The sequence below is a fragment of the Phyllobates terribilis genome, unplaced genomic scaffold, assembly GCF_046119375.1.
Source record: "Phyllobates terribilis strain yellow unplaced genomic scaffold, ASM4611937v1 Scaffold_7__3_contigs__length_470593459, whole genome shotgun sequence".
NCBI classification, from domain to species: Eukaryota; Metazoa; Chordata; class Amphibia; order Anura; family Dendrobatidae; genus Phyllobates; species Phyllobates terribilis.
Window position 1 is genome coordinate 384866768 of NW_027362767.1, and position 17152 is coordinate 384883919.

At 44.9% G+C, this 17152-nt stretch overlaps 1 protein-coding gene across 1 annotated transcript in view; it reads left to right on the top strand.

Moving 5' to 3' along the window:
• MAP3K10 (mitogen-activated protein kinase kinase kinase 10) overlaps positions 1-17152 on the top strand; it is a 48073-nt gene that overhangs the window by 16169 nt on the left and 14752 nt on the right. The window contains exons 3-6 of the mRNA XM_073641467.1: positions 7799-7979; positions 9121-9269; positions 9410-9585; positions 13336-13576. Of these exons, the coding sequence (XP_073497568.1) occupies positions 7799-7979; positions 9121-9269; positions 9410-9585; positions 13336-13576 (747 nt within the window). The remainder of the gene's footprint in view (positions 1-7798; positions 7980-9120; positions 9270-9409; positions 9586-13335; positions 13577-17152) is intronic.

Sequence of the window (17152 nt, forward strand, 5' to 3'; positions counted from 1 at the left end):
TTTTTTGGTTTTTAGAGTAGGTGATGGATCAAATGAAAGGGCTTGGAGAAAATTTTTGCAACTAAATATAAAAAAAATATTAAAGTTAAATATAACAGTGAAAAATTGAAGCTTATTTGGTCTCATGTTGGTTTCTTAGAGTACACGTAGATAAGCAGATATCTAAGAATTGAGAAATCTTTTGACTCACTTTACAACATGTTGCAAATGTAGCAACAATCAGCTGAATGAAGAAGTTCTTGATACTTTCCATCCTTAAACAGCTGATGCTGCTGGGACAAATTTCAAATATCCAGATATTTCCCCTTCAGATTCTTTTTAAGGGTATATTCACACCTGAGGCCTGCAGAAATAAATGGTTCTTGCTGCCATAACTATCCTAGATAGGTCAGATGAATGGAACCGATTTTAGGTTGCAGGTACAGTACAGACCAAAAGTTTGGACACGCCTTCTCATTTAAAAATTTTTCTGTATTTTCATGACTTTGAAAATTGTACATTCACACTGAAGGCATCAAAACTGTGAATTAACACATGTGGAATTATATACTTAACAAAAAAGTGTGAAACAACTGAAAATATGTCTTATATTCTAGGTTCTTCAAAGTAGCCACCTTTTGCTTTGATGACTGCTTTGCACACTCTTGGCATTCTCTTGATGAGCTTCAAGAGGTAGTCACCGGAAATGGTCTTCCAACAATCTTGAAGGAGTTCCCAGAGATGCTTAGCACTTGTTGGCCCTTTTGCCTTCACTTTGCGGTCCAGCTCACCCCAAACCATCTCGATTGGGTTCAGGTCTGGTGACTGTGGAGGCCAGGTCATCTGGTGTAGCACCCCATCACTCTCGTTCTTGGTCAAATAGCCCTGGAGGTGTGTTTGGGGTCATTGTCCTGTTGAAAAATAAACGATGGTCCAACTAAACGCAAACCGGATGGAATAGCATGCCGCTCCAAGATGCTGTGGAAGCCATGCTGGTTCAGTATGCCTTCAATTTTGAATAAATCCCCAACAGTGTCACCAGCAAACCACCCCCACACCATCACACCTCCTCCTCCATGCTTCACGGTGGGAGCCAGGCATGTAGAGTCCATCCGTTCACCTTTTCTGCGTCGCACAAAGACACGGTGGTTGGAACCAAAGATCTCAAATTTGGACTCATCAGACCAAAGCACAGATTTCCACTGGTCTAATGTCCATTCCTTGTGTTCTTTAGCCCAAACAAATTGAAGTGGTCAGTGGGGCGCTAGAAACTGTATAAGGCGCTGGAAAAGGATAAAACAAACCTCTTTATTGAAGTTCTAATGACCACTTCAATTTGCACACTGTTCACTTTTCCCTTGGGAGTTGTGGCTGGAGGCTGCAGAGAACTGGATACAATTTCAGCTGCAGGACCTGTAGGACCTGCGATGATGTCATCACCCATGTGACCCCACCCGGAATCATATGATTGGAAGCTCCATCTGCTAATCCAGAGAAGACACTGAAGGCATCGTGGTAGCGCTATCAGCGCCAGTAGCTGTTTAACCTGGGTTGTGCGGTCTGCACAACCCACTCAGGTGAGCAGACCACTGTATCTGCACGTATATTCCACTTCCATACAGGTTCACACAAGCACTGCGCTTTTCCACCCCACCCCCTTTTTTGTCTTTAGCCCAAACAAGTCTCTTCTGCTTGTTGCCTGTCCTTAGCAGTGGTTTCCTAGCAGCTGTTTTACCATGAAGGTCTGCTGCACAAAGTCTCCTCTTAACAGTTGTTGTAGAGATGTGTCTGCTGCTAGAACTCTGTGTGGCATTGACCTGGTCTCTAATCTGAGCTGCTGTTAACCTGCGATTTCTGAGGCTGGTGACTCGGATAAACTTATCCTCAGAAGCAGAGGTGACTCTTGGTCTTCCTTTCGTGGGGCGGTCCTCATGTGACCCAGTTTCTTTGTAGCTCTTGATGGTTTTTGCAACTGCACTTGGGGACACTTTCAAAGTTTGCCCAATTTTTCGGACTGACTGACCTTCATTTCTTAAAGTAATGATGGCCACTCGTTTTTCTTTACTTAGCTGCTTTTTTCTTGCCATAATACAAATTCTAACAGTTTATTCAGTAGGACTATCAGCTGTGTATCCACCAGACTGCTGCACAACACAACTGATGGTCCCAACCCCATTTATAAGGCAAGAAATCCCACTTATTAAACCTGACAGGGCACACCTGTGAAGTGAAAACCATTTCCGGTGACTACCTCTTGAAGCTCATCAAGAGAATGCCAAGAGTGTGCAAAGCAGTCATCAAAGCAAAAGGTGGCTACTTTGAAGAACCTAGAATATAAGGCTGCGTGCCCATGATGCGTATTTCATGCGTTTCCGCTGCGGAATTTCCGCAGCGGAAACGCATCAAAAACGCTTAGAAATCCGCACCCCATGGTCCCCAATGGTATTCCGCAATGTCAATGCACATGCTGCGGATTTTTCCGCAGCGTTTCTGCAGCGCTCATAAATCCGCAGCATGTTCATTAATTTTGCGGAAGCGCCGCCATTGACTTGCATTGAGACGCATAGAATCCGTGTCTGTACATTTGTACACACGGATAATATGCGTTTCAAGACTCTCATCCAGACCTGGGTGCCATTGTACCTGTTAAAAAAAGAATAAAATAACAAATAAAGTGTATATTCACCTTCCGACGGCTTCTCTCTACTTGCCGGCAGCGCTGAAGGACCTTCGGTGACGTCACAGTCATGTGACCGCAGGCCCTTCACCGCTCTGTCTCGCGATATGCCGGCAGCCGGGAACCAGACAGGAACGAGCGCTGCAGCACACGCCGGGGCATCGGGGGTGAGTATAGCTTTATTTTAACATTGTTTAACGGTCACACTATATAAATCCATGCTGTTTGCATGGATTTATATAGTGTGACCTAGTTGTCAAGCACTTTCCAAGTGATGCTATCGCCTGGAAAGTGCTTGTCAGTCCGCACACGGAAACACATGCGTTAACGCATGTGGGTACGCATGTGAATCCGCATGTATTCCGCATGTATTCTGCAGGAAAAACGCATGTACAATCTGCATGCGTTTTTTCTGCCAGGGAGATGCAGAAATACTGCAGAAATTTTCTGCTTCATTTCTGCATTGTGGGCACATAGCCTAAGGCATATTTTCAGTTGTTTCACACTATTTTGTTAAGTATATAATTCCACATGTGTTAATTCATAGTTTTGATGCCTTCAGTGCGAATGTACAATTTTCATAGTCAGGAAAATACAGAAAAATCTTTAAATGAGAAGGTGTGTCCAAACTTTTGGTCTGTACTGTATGTCTACAACAAATCTGCCAGGTGTAATTATCACCTTAAACTTCTACATATCTAAAGCCTTGGGATAATATTGAAATCCCCTCCAATCAGATACTGATGACCTATCTTATGGATAGGTCATGAAAATGTCAGCTCTTTTTATAAGAAAATGGATGACCCTGTTCACCCCTGTATTGTCCCCTCTGCTGCCGGCATTCTGACCTCATCATCTAATTTGTGTGGTCTTGCCCTTTTACAATGTATTTGTGTTCTCGGTGATGTTTTTAGCGGACTCCACATTACTTCTGCTGTGTCGGCCATTCTATTGCCAGTGATCTGAATGCTGCTCGGTTTTATGTACCAAGTATTTGTTTGTCTTTTCACGTTATTATATTGATTTCCTAAGCGACTAGGTTTTTTTTTTTTCAGATATACAAATACACATTTGCATGAAACAATTCTATAGAAACTCAGCTAGAATTATCTTTTGGAGAAGTGGCCGTGTATATTTTGTTATTCTCCTTTTTAACGTATTTTCAGCTCCTATGCAGAACAATGGATCTCCATAGTAACAGACTACAACCCAACCCTGTGTAGTCTGATCCACTGGCGGACACAGACAGAACAGTGCATGGGTTCTTTGCAGTCCAATGGCTCATCATAATGCAAAATTTCACCTGCTTTGGAGGTAGAAATGGGATCCTTACGGCTTGGGCCCCTGGGATGCTACACCAATGACATGTACGTCCCTGGTCTGATCATCTAGATCGCTCTCTTCTTCCTTGCATAAGTTCGCTAGATAAGCCATAATTAGGGAAAAGGTGTATGGGAGGATCAGACAACTTGGCATTTTCTTGTAGTCTGTTACCATGGAGATGTATTGTTAATTTGTGTTTAATTTTTAGACACATTGGAGAGAGTAATCAATTTGTAGCAAATGTGAACATAGCATTGCATTCAAATCTGCAGCGCCTTTATATTAATGCAGCGGATATTCTCCACAGTGTCCAGGTGAGATACCTAGCGCTGCTCCTGTAATATGCAGACTGAAAATCCACTGCGTATGCTCCATGTGTGAACGTATGCTTACGGTTGATATTCATGATTACTGTGTATAAGTGGACACTGTATGTAACAGCGCGCACACAGTAATGTTGTCAGTCCAACCACTTCCCTGTGTATCTTAAGTGGACTACTTCCAGTGCTACTGTAAGGAACAACAAGTGGAAGCCTAATCACCCGCACAAGCAGGTGTGACCACAGCCAGAGTCTGACCCAGCTCACAATGTGCCCAACAGTTGTCAGCTGAGCTATAAATTCTATTGTAACTTCCCCGCTGTAACCCTTAAGCTTCGTGCCCCATCTAGAGTTTACTTTGTTTTGCACCAGACCCGAGACCTCCTGTGTCACTGCACCATCCTTCAGTGTACTATGTCTGAGTCCAAACACCTAATAACCAATGCTCTAACAAAGGGTGAGGGACACTCAATAAATACCTGGCTTTACTTCCAAGAACCACTGGAATAACATTTTTTCTCTAGATCCCTACACGTCACAGGTCTTACAGTACTGAAATAACAGGACACTCACAAGGCACAGAGTAGTCAACCAGTTTGTCTGAAGCTCATCATTAAGCCTGGCCCAGCTACTTTACAACTCTTCCCAGGTCTGAATCTTTGCCCCATCATTCACAAGAGTATTTGTGAGGTCAGACCCTGATGTTGGGGTGAGGCCAGACTCGGAATCTCCATTCTAGTTCATCCTCGTGGTGTTGGATGGGGCTGAGGTCCGGGCTCTGTGCGGCCGCTCATGTTCTTCCACCAAACTCCTCTAACCATGTCTGTATGGAGCTTGTGCATCGGGAAAAGGACCTTCCCCAAACTATTCCCACAAAGGTGTAAACTACAAAAGCCTAAAATCTCTTGTGTTGAAGGATTAAGATTTCCCTTCACTGAAACTAAGGGGCCGAGGCCGATCCCTGAAAATGAGCCCATAGAATTATTATTCCTCCTCCACCAAACTGTACAGGGGGCACAATACAATCAGGGGGTAACGTTCTCCTGGAATAACCAAACTCAGACTCCTCATTCAGAAGCCAGATAGAGAAGTGTGATCCTTTACTTCACAGAACATGTCTCCTCCAGAGTCCAGTGGTGGAGGCTTTACGCCACTCCATCCGACGCTCGGCATTGTGCTTGGTGATGTACGGCTGCATGCAGCTGCTTGGCCATGAAGCTACCGGCGGGGGTGCTGTGTTTGTGCTGATGTTAATACCAAGAGGTCTGCACTCTGCAGTTGTGGAGTCAGCAGAGTGTTGGTGCCTTTTCTGTTGTATGCTCCTCAGCACTCGGCCCCCACTCTGTAACGTTACGGGGTCTCCACTTCGTGGCTGAGTTGCTGCGGTTCCTTCCACTTGTCAGTAATATCACTCACATGAACGGACTTGTTACCCCGGTGGCTCCTATTACAGGACCGCGCTGGTATCAGTGAGCTCTGCACCACCGGCCGTACTGTCACATGTTAGTAAAGGCAGACGGCATGGCGGGGGGCCGCAGGTTATACATCGGAGGCAAGGGGCCAATTGTAATACACCGGGGGGGGCAAGGGGTCAAACGTTATACACCGGGGGAATGGGACTGAATGAAAAAAACGGAATTCATTGCGTAAGACGCGTGTCCATATACTTTTCTCTGTATACTGTGTATATGTATGTAAATACTCTATAACGTAGTTGTGGTGACGTAGCTTTAGTTCTTCAATGTTGTTTTCTTGCTGGGAAAACAAAGCATAACCAAGACGCCCATTGACAGCCAAGCCATCCAAGGTTTACTATGTAACGGTGCCAAGACCTGAGCTGAATATAATCTTGAGTAAAGAATCGCCTTGAAAACCGTAATAGAAGAATCGATGATAAAAGGTTGTAAACGGCTACGAGACATTTATGAGCTCCAGAAAGGGCCCAGGCTCCAGATCAATCAGACATTTCCCTTCATTGATGATACTTGGCTTTTTGGACTAATCACCATTAATCCTTCCTATAATAACCAGCTATATGTTCTTGCATTGTGCATGCAAAGTGTGCAAGCAAAAGAGGGAGCAGTGAGGAATGATTCTGCATCTCACTACCCAGAACCCTCCACATCAGGGGAAGCCGCAGCTGTCACGGATCATTTAAGCTTTTTAAGGACAAGTAATTATTAACAGGAACGTTCTCCTCTTTGTATAATATCTTAGACTGAAACTACAGTATAATAAACACGAGACACACGGACACCGTCAAACTGTTTTTTATCAATCTGGGGATCACCTGTAGAAATAATTCCCCCCATGATCCCAAACTTGTTCCCAAGTGGTCAAACATCACTCCTCTCACTATTAGCAATCTATCACCGACCAGATTATGGAATGGTAGTATTATACATTATGGTGGCACTATTATTTGGTTACTGTTTGGCGGTATTATTTTTGCATTGTATACAATATTTGTTTTATGACCGGTAATTAGTAAATACTCATGTATTATTACTTACTGAACTACCAATCATCCCATGGTACCCCAGATTTTTTTCAGAAACACCTCTACTGTGCAGTCATATAGGCATCGAGTGGTCTGGAGCGATGGTTAGGCATGTGTTCCTCTGCCCTATTCAAGCCCCCTAGTCAGGATCAGTGGGGGTTAAAGCTGTCAGACGCAGAGTGATCAATAAGTTATCCCCTATCTCTTATCTAGGGAATAACTTTTTTTTGTTTGAAACTAACCCAGAATAATAGACCACCGCACCAAACATCCCCTCTAAGTTTCAGTGGAGCTCGTCTTCTGCTGGGACTCATAGGATTGGGTGTGTGAAGGAGAGAATGAGCTTTATATTCTGTAAACCCTGGTGGACCCTGTGACTAAATGATGGTCCCACAGTTGGAAAATTGTCTTCAAATCCAAGCAAGAACTACACCAAGTGTTCCTCGCATGTTTGTGTGGATTTCCACTGGTTTCTTCCGATTCCACCTACAACTCCAGTTAGATGTGTTATCCTATGAGCAGTAGCTATCACCTATCCACAGGGTAGGTGATAAATGCATAACCAGTGGACGTGTGACCACTAGCACCCCCTTTCGTGCCAGGAATGGAGCAGTATTGAGCATGCCTGAGTCCTGACAATAGCTTCAATAGACCGCGAATGGAGTAACGGTTCCGCATGCGCTCTACTGTTCCATTCACACTATGGACATGGAATGCACATTTTTGGCCTTCCGGACCCCACCGGTCGTACATTTATCACCCACCCTGTGTATAAATTATAGGTATTGATTGTGACACAGACCCTTTAATTGGATTTCTGTGGAATATGTTGGCAACAGTGAATAAAGGCAATTCTTGGAGCATCTAGTGCTGGATTAAAGTTGGAGTTGGATTACATTACCATAAATTAATGCAGAATAAATGCTTGTTATTAATAAGGCGATTTTACGTAAATGATATTGTATTAATAGACCTGCCTTCTGTCTTTTCCACCCATAGTCTTAATACTTGAGAAGATTGAGAACAATGACTTATTTAACAAAACCTTGAAGATCACAGACTTTGGCCTGGCCAGAGAGTGGCAGAAGACGACAAAGATGAGTGCAGCGGGCACCTATGCTTGGATGGCTCCGGAAGTCATCCGTCTTTCTTTATTTTCCAAGAGCAGTGATGTGTGGAGGTAACGTCTGTTTCCTGGTGATAATATCTTCATTGTAGGGAATGCTAAATGAAAGGGAGCCCATCAGCGCAAAATGACTGCTCAAACCAAGCACTCCATGCACCCTTCTTGTCTTAGCCAATATAGTTCGATGCTCCTTCTCACTTACCTGTTTTCCATCAATCTCTGTCCTGCTCTTCCTTGATTGACAGCTCTGGCTTTACAGTAGTTAGAGGAGGACGGTGGAAAACAAATAGGTGGGAAGCTGCTCTGATCTGCTCGGCCGCACCAAGGGTGTAATTTTATGCTGACCGACTCTCTTTAAAGCAAACCTGTCAGGTCAGGATTCCCTAAGTAAAGGCAGAGGAGGCTAAGGGTTATAATTAGTCTTCGGAGCATGTCCATGCCATAGCCAGCGCTCAGCGAAGTCAGGAGAAAACAACATTAGGGTCCCTTTAAGAAATGATTTCACTCATTCAGGACTTTTAGATTTTCGATTGCAGAGTATTTGTCAGTATGCCTCTCACTTTGGAGGACCCAAGACACCTGTATCTTACATGACAGTCCATTGAGTTTAAGAGCTCCCGTCATAGATTTTGTTGAGGTGTCCGGCTAAATGAGAGACAATTTGGAGAAGCCTGATGGACCCCATTATAAGTCAGTAAAGTCCGTTGGTATGACAGATCCAGCATGCTGTTGGGGTTTCCTTTTTAAGCGGATGTAAATATGATTGGAGCCTATTATCGATAGCTGTACTAAACACCACCATACACATTAGATCGGCGCCGGCTGAACCCGCTGATATCGGTGGACTCGGCCGACAGTCTAATCTTTCAAACTCTCCCAAGACAGATGATGTCGGGAGACATAAGGGTCCGGCATGACTGCCGATCCTTTTGTTCTTGGTGAGATAACCCCAAAAGGCTTATTTTTAACTGACATCTGTGCTCACTAGGATCAGATAATCACGAGAAAAAACAAAGATTTTGTCCTGTGCCTTATATAATCAGGTCTCCCAAAGGTGCACATTACTCTCGACCAGACAGCCAGGGCACAATAGGAAAGTTTAGAAGACGTTTGCAGTTCAGCTCTTCGCCTTCTGTCTGTTATATAAATCTAACAATGACTGATCTCAGAAACCATATTTCCTTCTGTCTTGCAGTTTTGGGGTTCTCCTATGGGAGCTACTTACTGGGGAGGTGCCTTATCGGGAAATCGATGCTTTAGCTGTTGCCTATGGAGTTGCAATGAACAAACTGACTCTTCCGATCCCATCAACGTGTCCTGATCCATTTGTTAGGATCTTAGAAGGTAATCTTGACTTTTGATTGATGGGTAAACCTTGTGTACAGTCATTGCAGCTGATACTAGCCTTACCATTTATTATTTTTTTTTTAAATTGAGTGCAGAACCCTTTACCATTGTCTTAACCTCTTTAAATATTCTTTTAGCATGCTGGAACCCAGACCCTCACAGTCGCCCTTCGTTTTGCACCATATTGGAGCAATTGACCGCCATAGAACAGTCAGCCATGTTCCAGATGCCCCTGGAATCGTTCCACTCCTTGCAGGAAGACTGGAGAATAGAGATCCAGCAGATGTTTGATGAGCTCAGGAATAAAGAGAAGGTAAACCGTAGTGTCATGTGTAGGCGAGCCCGACATATCCATTCCAAAGGCCAACGCCTGAAAATGTGAACCAAGGTTCAGCATTTTATGGTGCCATAAGTTTCAGAAAAAAAGGAAAAATCTGAAACGTTCCATGTAATGGTGTAACTAGATCACAATGTTCATGTTAAAGAAAGTGGTCTTCAGACATGTCCTGGAGAAATCAGTGGCTCATTGGATTGTGATGTTCTGAGGGAACTAATCAAGCCATGGCAGATGCTACAATGATCATAAATCTTGACAGCCAGGTGCCCCAATCTGAAATCAATATGGCGGTTACATCTTCTTGGTTAAAAAAGGTCTCAGTTTCTACTGCCATCTACCATGGTGTTTTTTTATTTCTTGGGTCTCTCTCTTCTCGTATGGTCTTCAAATGAGGACTAGGTCAGCATGTTGTTTTTGTAAATGAATTGCATCTAGAAAACATGGAAAAATTTTTGCGATCATAATCTACACCATAGAATTTCTACACATTATTATACATGGATCTAATCAAACAGATTAACTAAGGAAATAATACAAACTGTCTGCGACGTTCACATTCAGAAGACCCAAAATAGGAGGAAGCTATTCAGATATTTCCTATCTTCAGAGAATTGGGAAACCGATCAGATGTTTTGGGCAACATCACTGATATAGCTGAGTGTTATCAGACATGACACCCTTGGGCCTCGGTATATTAGAAATAGTAAATAGGGTTTGCAATATTTATTACTTATTAAAAGTCTAAGGTCTCATTTAAAATCTCTTTTTCAGTGTTGGTCGTACCATTTAGTTTCTACCAAAAAGATCTAAAATGGGCACTGTCTACTTTTTTGCAGATTATTATTATTTTTTTTTTTTAAAGCACCACTCCAGGTTTTTTTTATTATACCCCTGGAGTGGTGCCACTAATCGAAGTTCCCTGCACTTAGACTCATACTTACCAGCCGACGTCTTCATCTTTTATTTACGCCGCTGTGGTCGTCTTCTGCAGGTTGTGACCTGCCGGATCATTCAGGTGTTTGCAAGTCTATGAGAACCAGAACGATGGCCATAATGGGGTTCTCATAGACTTACACTGAGAGCTTGTGTTTGTTACCTCCGACTTCCGGTCAGTCAGAAGTTCATGTCACAGGATGGCGGAGTGGGACCAGAGTGGTGCCGGAAGTAGCTGAAGACGGTGGCTGGTAAGTGTAATACTAAGGTCAGGAAACTTAAAGATGGTGTCCACTACTTTTATATTGATGAACTATCTTTAGGACAGGTCATCAATGTCTGATTGGCCGGGGTCCAACACCAGGCATCCCCGCAAATCAGCTGTTATCTGTGTCGGCGGCCGCCGGCAGGAAGTACCCACTTTCCGAGCTGCTCCGTCTTCTTGTAGTGGCCGGTGCTTGGTACTACACATCCACCTCCTGTTCAAATCAATGGGAGGCAGAAGTGCAGTACCCTGCGGCAGCCACTATCAGAAGACGGAGCAGCTCCGCAAGTGAGTACTTCCTGCCGGCGGCCGCCGACACCTATAACAGCTGATCGGCGGGGGGTGCCTGGTGTCGGACCCCGGCCAATCAGACCTTGATGACCTGTCCCAAAGATAGGTCATCAATGTAAAAGTAGTGGACAACATCTTTAAGTTAGTGGCACCACTCCAGCACTGAAATAATAAAAAAAAAAACACTGCAGTGGTTCTTTAAGGTTAACGTATCAAAAAAGAACCATCCACATATGGAACATAAACTGATCAGGAAAAAAACTGTGGCAAAATCCACATGAATAAGTGTTTTTCATGAAAATGATGCATCAGGAAAGCATTGGCGGAGTTCGAGAACCTGAAGCGGTTAAAAAGGAGTTAAAAAAAAACGGAACATACACATTGTAAATGGTTTTTGCATTGCTATACACAGGTTCATTCTTTTTAGAGCTTTTCAGGTGGGTTGAAGACGTTGCTATGGATTTGCAGTGGGTTTCACCTTATGCATTGTACAGGGTAAAAGCAGCAGTAAAAATGAGCAACAATAATTTCAGTTACAAATATTTATGGCTTTACCAAAATTCAGACTTGTGTGCACTTACTGATTCTAATACATTGTGTCCTGTAGCAAATATGAAGAAAAATAATTGGAGTTTAGATTAGTTTCCATGGTGAACACCATTGTTCTTCTTTTCTTAGTTTCCATTCATGGTGCTCCAGATGTCATGAGGAGTGGAGAAAGATTCCTTTAATGTTCTCTTGATCCATTGTTTCAATGAAAGTTAAATTAGATCCATCTTCAAAAAAAAAGTGCAGACATTTTAAAAACTTCAAGATAGTTCCAAATTTATATTATAAAATTGCCTTTAGTTGCAGAAGGATCATCCTCAATTGTTAGACAAAGTGAATCAAAAAGTAAAAAGAACTCTTAGGCTATGTTCACATATTGCGGATTTGCAGAGGTTTTTTTTAATGCAAATTAAAAGCTGCTTTTTTACTGTACCAGCAAAAGCTTTGAGATTTCAGAAATCTCATGCACACACTTATTTTTTACTCCTATCTTGGAAAACTGCAGCGTTTTTTAAATCTGCTGCGTTTTGTCACCCATGGAAAGCAATGAAAAAGTGCAAAAACGCAGAAAAAAAATGCAACCATGTGTTTTTGCAGTATTTTGGGTTAATACAACTAAATTTTATTAAACATGTACTGCAGACACCAATAAAAAAGGCACTAAAAAGCAGCAAAAATACGCAAAATCTGCTTTTTATAAGCAGCTTCTTTACTGCCACAAGAGCAGGTTTTTCCTTCAGAAAAAAAACGCTGCAGAAACACAAACTGTGAACATAGCCTTCCAGTTACATCACCAATGAGAGGCAATTTGGAAAGATCCCGAAACGTAAAATGTGTATCACATCAGAGTAAATATAACAGACAAGACTTTTAAAGGTTATGTACACCTATGGGACATTATTTTCCTTCAATTCATGTATTTTTGACTAAACTAAAAAATAATTTTTGTCATTAGGTTGTATTAAAATGTTGTAACCTTTTGTCTGCTGCAGCTTACTTGAATTCTTATACACTGCAGGCTGCTTAATCCCTTTCAGTAGAAAATTTTATCAGACGAGCTCTCTCACAACTGGGTCTGTAACCCCTCTCTGCTGTCCTGCACTATAAAACTGATTTGGCTGTAATAATATAAGCTTAAATTTGTGTTCTGGAAAGCAGATAAAGGCCATAGAAAGCTCGTCTGTCAGATTGCACACTGAACAGCATTGTGCAGCCTACAATGTATGAGAATGCATGTAGGCTGCATGCAAACAGTTGCACATTTTTAATAAAACCCAACTAAAAAAATGATTTTCAGCCAAAAATTAATGTATTTTGTTAAAGGAAAAATGCTCCCAAAGGTGTCCATAGACTTTATGGCCAATTTGAAACAACACTATGTTGTGGGTGCGTCAAGGTCCACATTGGAGGCCTCGATTGCATGACAGATTGACCACCTCTGCTGTATATAATAAAGATTGCTGAAATGCAGACCCTAAAAAATATGGTCCATGTATGTATACATCTTCATCACATGAGCCCAGTATTGCAGCTCACCCCCATTCACTTCTATGAAGCTGAGCTGCAATATCGACATAACCTGACGGCAGATGTGGCCTCTGACTATTGTAACATGAAATCATACTAAATCCAGATAGTGTTTTTAAAGTAATAAATATAATAATGTGGCACATATGCTCCCGTGTTAGGAACTGCGTAGTCGGGAGGAGGAGCTGGTGCGTGCGGCAGAGGAGCAGAGGAACCTGGAAGAGATGCTCCGGAGAAGAGAACAAGAACTGGCAGAGCGGGAGTTTGACATTGTAGAGAGGGAGCTGAACATTATAATGTACCAGATGTATCAGGAGAAGCCCAAGGTGAAGAAACGGAAGGGGAACTTCAAGAAAAGCCGTCTGAAGCACAAGGATGGAAATCGCATCAGCTTACCCTCAGGTATGGGGAATTTAGGTTTTAGTCCATCTAAAGATTATAGAAAAGCTTTCTCACTCTTCATCCACATCATCCTGTGTACTCCACCTGTCTACAGCCACATTATCCTGTACACTCCACCTGTCCACAGCCACATCATCCTGTGCACTCCACTTGTCTACAGCCACATTATCCTGTGCACTCCACCAATCTACAGCCATATCATCCTGTGCACTCCACCTGTCCACAGCAACATCATCCTGTGCACTTCACCTGTCCACAGCCGCATTATCCTGTGCACTCCACCTGTCCACAGCCGCATTATCCTGTGCACTCCACCTGTCCACAGCCGCATCATCATGTGCACTTCACCTGTCCACAGCCGCATTATCCTGTGCACTCCACCTGTCCACAGCCGCATTATCCTGTACACTCCACCTGTCCACAGCAACATCATCCTGTGCACTCCATCTGTCTACAGCCACATCATCCTGTGCACTCCACCTGTCCACAGCAACATCATCCTGTGCACTCCACCTGTCCACAGCCGCATCATCATGTGCACTTCATCTGTCCACAGCCGCATCATCATGTGCACTTCACCTGTCCACAGCCACATTATCCTCTGCACTCCACCTGTCCACAGCCGCATTATCCTGTACACTCCACCTGTCCACAGCCGCATTATCCTGTACACTCCACCTGTCCACAGCCACATCATCCTATGCACTCCACTTGTCTACAGCCGCATTATCCTGTGCACTCCACCAATCTACAGCCACATCATCCTGTGCACTCCACCTGTCCACAGCAACATTATCCTGTACACTCCACCAGTCCACAGCCGCAACATCCTGTGCACACCACCAGTCCACAGCCACATCATCCTGTACACTCCACCTGTCCACAGCCACATCATCATGTGCACTTCACCTGTCCACAGCCGCATCATCATGTGCACTTCACCTGTCCACAGCCGCATCATCATGTGCACTTCACCTGTCCACAGCCACATTATCCTGTGCACTCCACCTGTCCACAGCCGCATTATCCTGTACACTCCACCTGTCCACAGACGCATTATCCCGTATACTCCACCTGTCCACAGCCACATCATCCTATGCACTCCACTTGTCTACAGCCGCATTATCCTGTGCACTCCACCAATCTACAGCCACATCATCCTGTGCACTCCACCTGTCCACAGCAACATCATCCTGTGCACTCCACCTGTCCACAGCCGCATCATCCTGTGCACTTCACCTGTCCACAGCCGCATTATCCTGTACACTCCACCTGTCCACAGCCGCATTATCCTGTACACTCCACCAGTCCACAGCCGCAACATCCTGTGCACACCACCAGTCCACAGCCACATCATCCTGTACACTCCACCTGTCCACAGCCACATCATCCTGTACACTCCACCTGTCCACAGCCACATCATCCTGTACACTCCACCTGTCCACAGCCACATCATCCTGTGCACTCCACCTGTCCACAGCCACATCATCCTCTGCACTCCACCTGTCCACAGCCGCATTATCCTGTACCGTCCACCTGTCCACAACTCATCATCCTGTGCACTCCACCTGCCAACAACCACATCATCGTGTGCACTCCACCTGTCCATACCGACATCATCCTGTGCACTCCACCTGTCTACAGCTCATCATCTTCTTCACTCTACCAGTCCACACCCACAACATCCTGTGCATTCCACCTGTCCATACCCACATCATCCTGTGCACTCCACCTGCCAACAGGCACATCATCCTGTGCACTCCATCTGTCCACAGCCGCATTATTCTGTGCACTCCACCTGTCCACAACTCATCATCCTCTGCACTCCACCTGTCCGCAGTCACATCATCCTGTGCACTCCACTTGTCCACAGTCACATCATCCTGTGCACTCCACCTGTCCACAGCCACATCATCCTGTGCACTCCATCTGTCCACAACTCATCATCCTCTGCACTCCACCTGTCCGCAGTCACATCATCCTGTGCACTCCAACTGACGTTGGCTACATCATCCTGTGCCCTCCACCTGTCCGCAGTCAATCATACTGTGCATTCCACCTGACAACTGCCACATCATCCTGTGCACTCCACCAGTCCAAACACACATCATCCGAGACACTATAGTACTCCTGCATTCTCCACCTGCGTATAACGACTTTACCCTGTGCACTTCACCTCTGTACACACACATCATGTGGTGCGCACTCCATTTCTCTACTCCAACCTTATCCTGAGCACTCCACCGCTCTACTCCAACATTATCCTGAGCACTCCACCGTTCTACTCCAACATTATCCTGAGCACTCCACCGCTCTACTCCAACATTATCCTGAGCACTCCACCGCTCTACTCCAACATTATCCTGAGCACTCCACCGCTCTACTTCAACATTATCCTGAGCACTCCACCGCTCTACTCCAACATCATCCTGTGTACTCTACCAGTCCACACCCACATCATCTTGTGTACTCCATCTGTCCACAGCAGCATCATCCTGTGCACTCCACCTGTCCGCAGTCACATCATCATGTGCACTTCACCTGTCCACAGCCACATTATCCTGTGCACTCCACCTGTCCACAGCCGCATTATCCTGTACACTCCACCTGTCCACACACGCATTATCCTGTATACTCCACCTGTCCACAGCCACATCATCCTATGCACTCCACTTGTCTACAGCCGCATTATCCTGTGCACTCCACCAATCTACAGCCACATCATCCTGTGCACTCCACCTGTCCACAGCAACATCATCCTGTGCACTCCACCTGTCCACAGCCGCATCATCCTGTGCACTTCACCTGTCCACAGCCGCATTATCCTGTACACTCCACCTGTCCACAGCCGCATTATCCTGTACACTCCACCAGTCCACAGCCGCAACATCCTGTGCACACCACCAGTCCACAGCCACATCATCCTGTACACTCCACCTGTCCACAGCCACATCATCCTGTACACTCCACCTGTCCACAGCCACATCATCCTGTACACTCCACCTGTCCACAGCCACATCATCCTGTGCACTCCACCTGTCCACAGCCATATCATCCTCTGCACTCCACCTGTCCACAGCCGCATTATCCTGTACCGTCCACCTGTCCACAACTCATCATCCTGTGCACTCCACCTGCCAACAGCCACATCATCCTGTGCACTCCACCTGTCCATACCGACATCATCCTGTGCACTCCACCTGTCTACAGCTCATCATCTTCTTCACTCTACCAGTCCACACCCACAACATCCTGTGCATTCCACCTGTCCATACCCACATCATCCTGTGCACTCCACCTGCCAACAGGCACATCATCCTGTGCACTCCATCTGTCCACAGCCGCATTATCCTGTGCACTCCACCTGTCCACAACTCATCATCCTCTGCACTCCACCTGTCCGCAGTCACATCATCCTGTGCACTCCACTTGTCCACAGTCACATCATCCTGTGCACTCCACCTGTCCACAGCCACATCATCCTGTGCACTCCATCTGTCCACAACTCATCATCCTCTGCAACTCCACCTGTCCGCAGTCACATCATCCTGTGCACTCCAACTGACGTTAGCTACA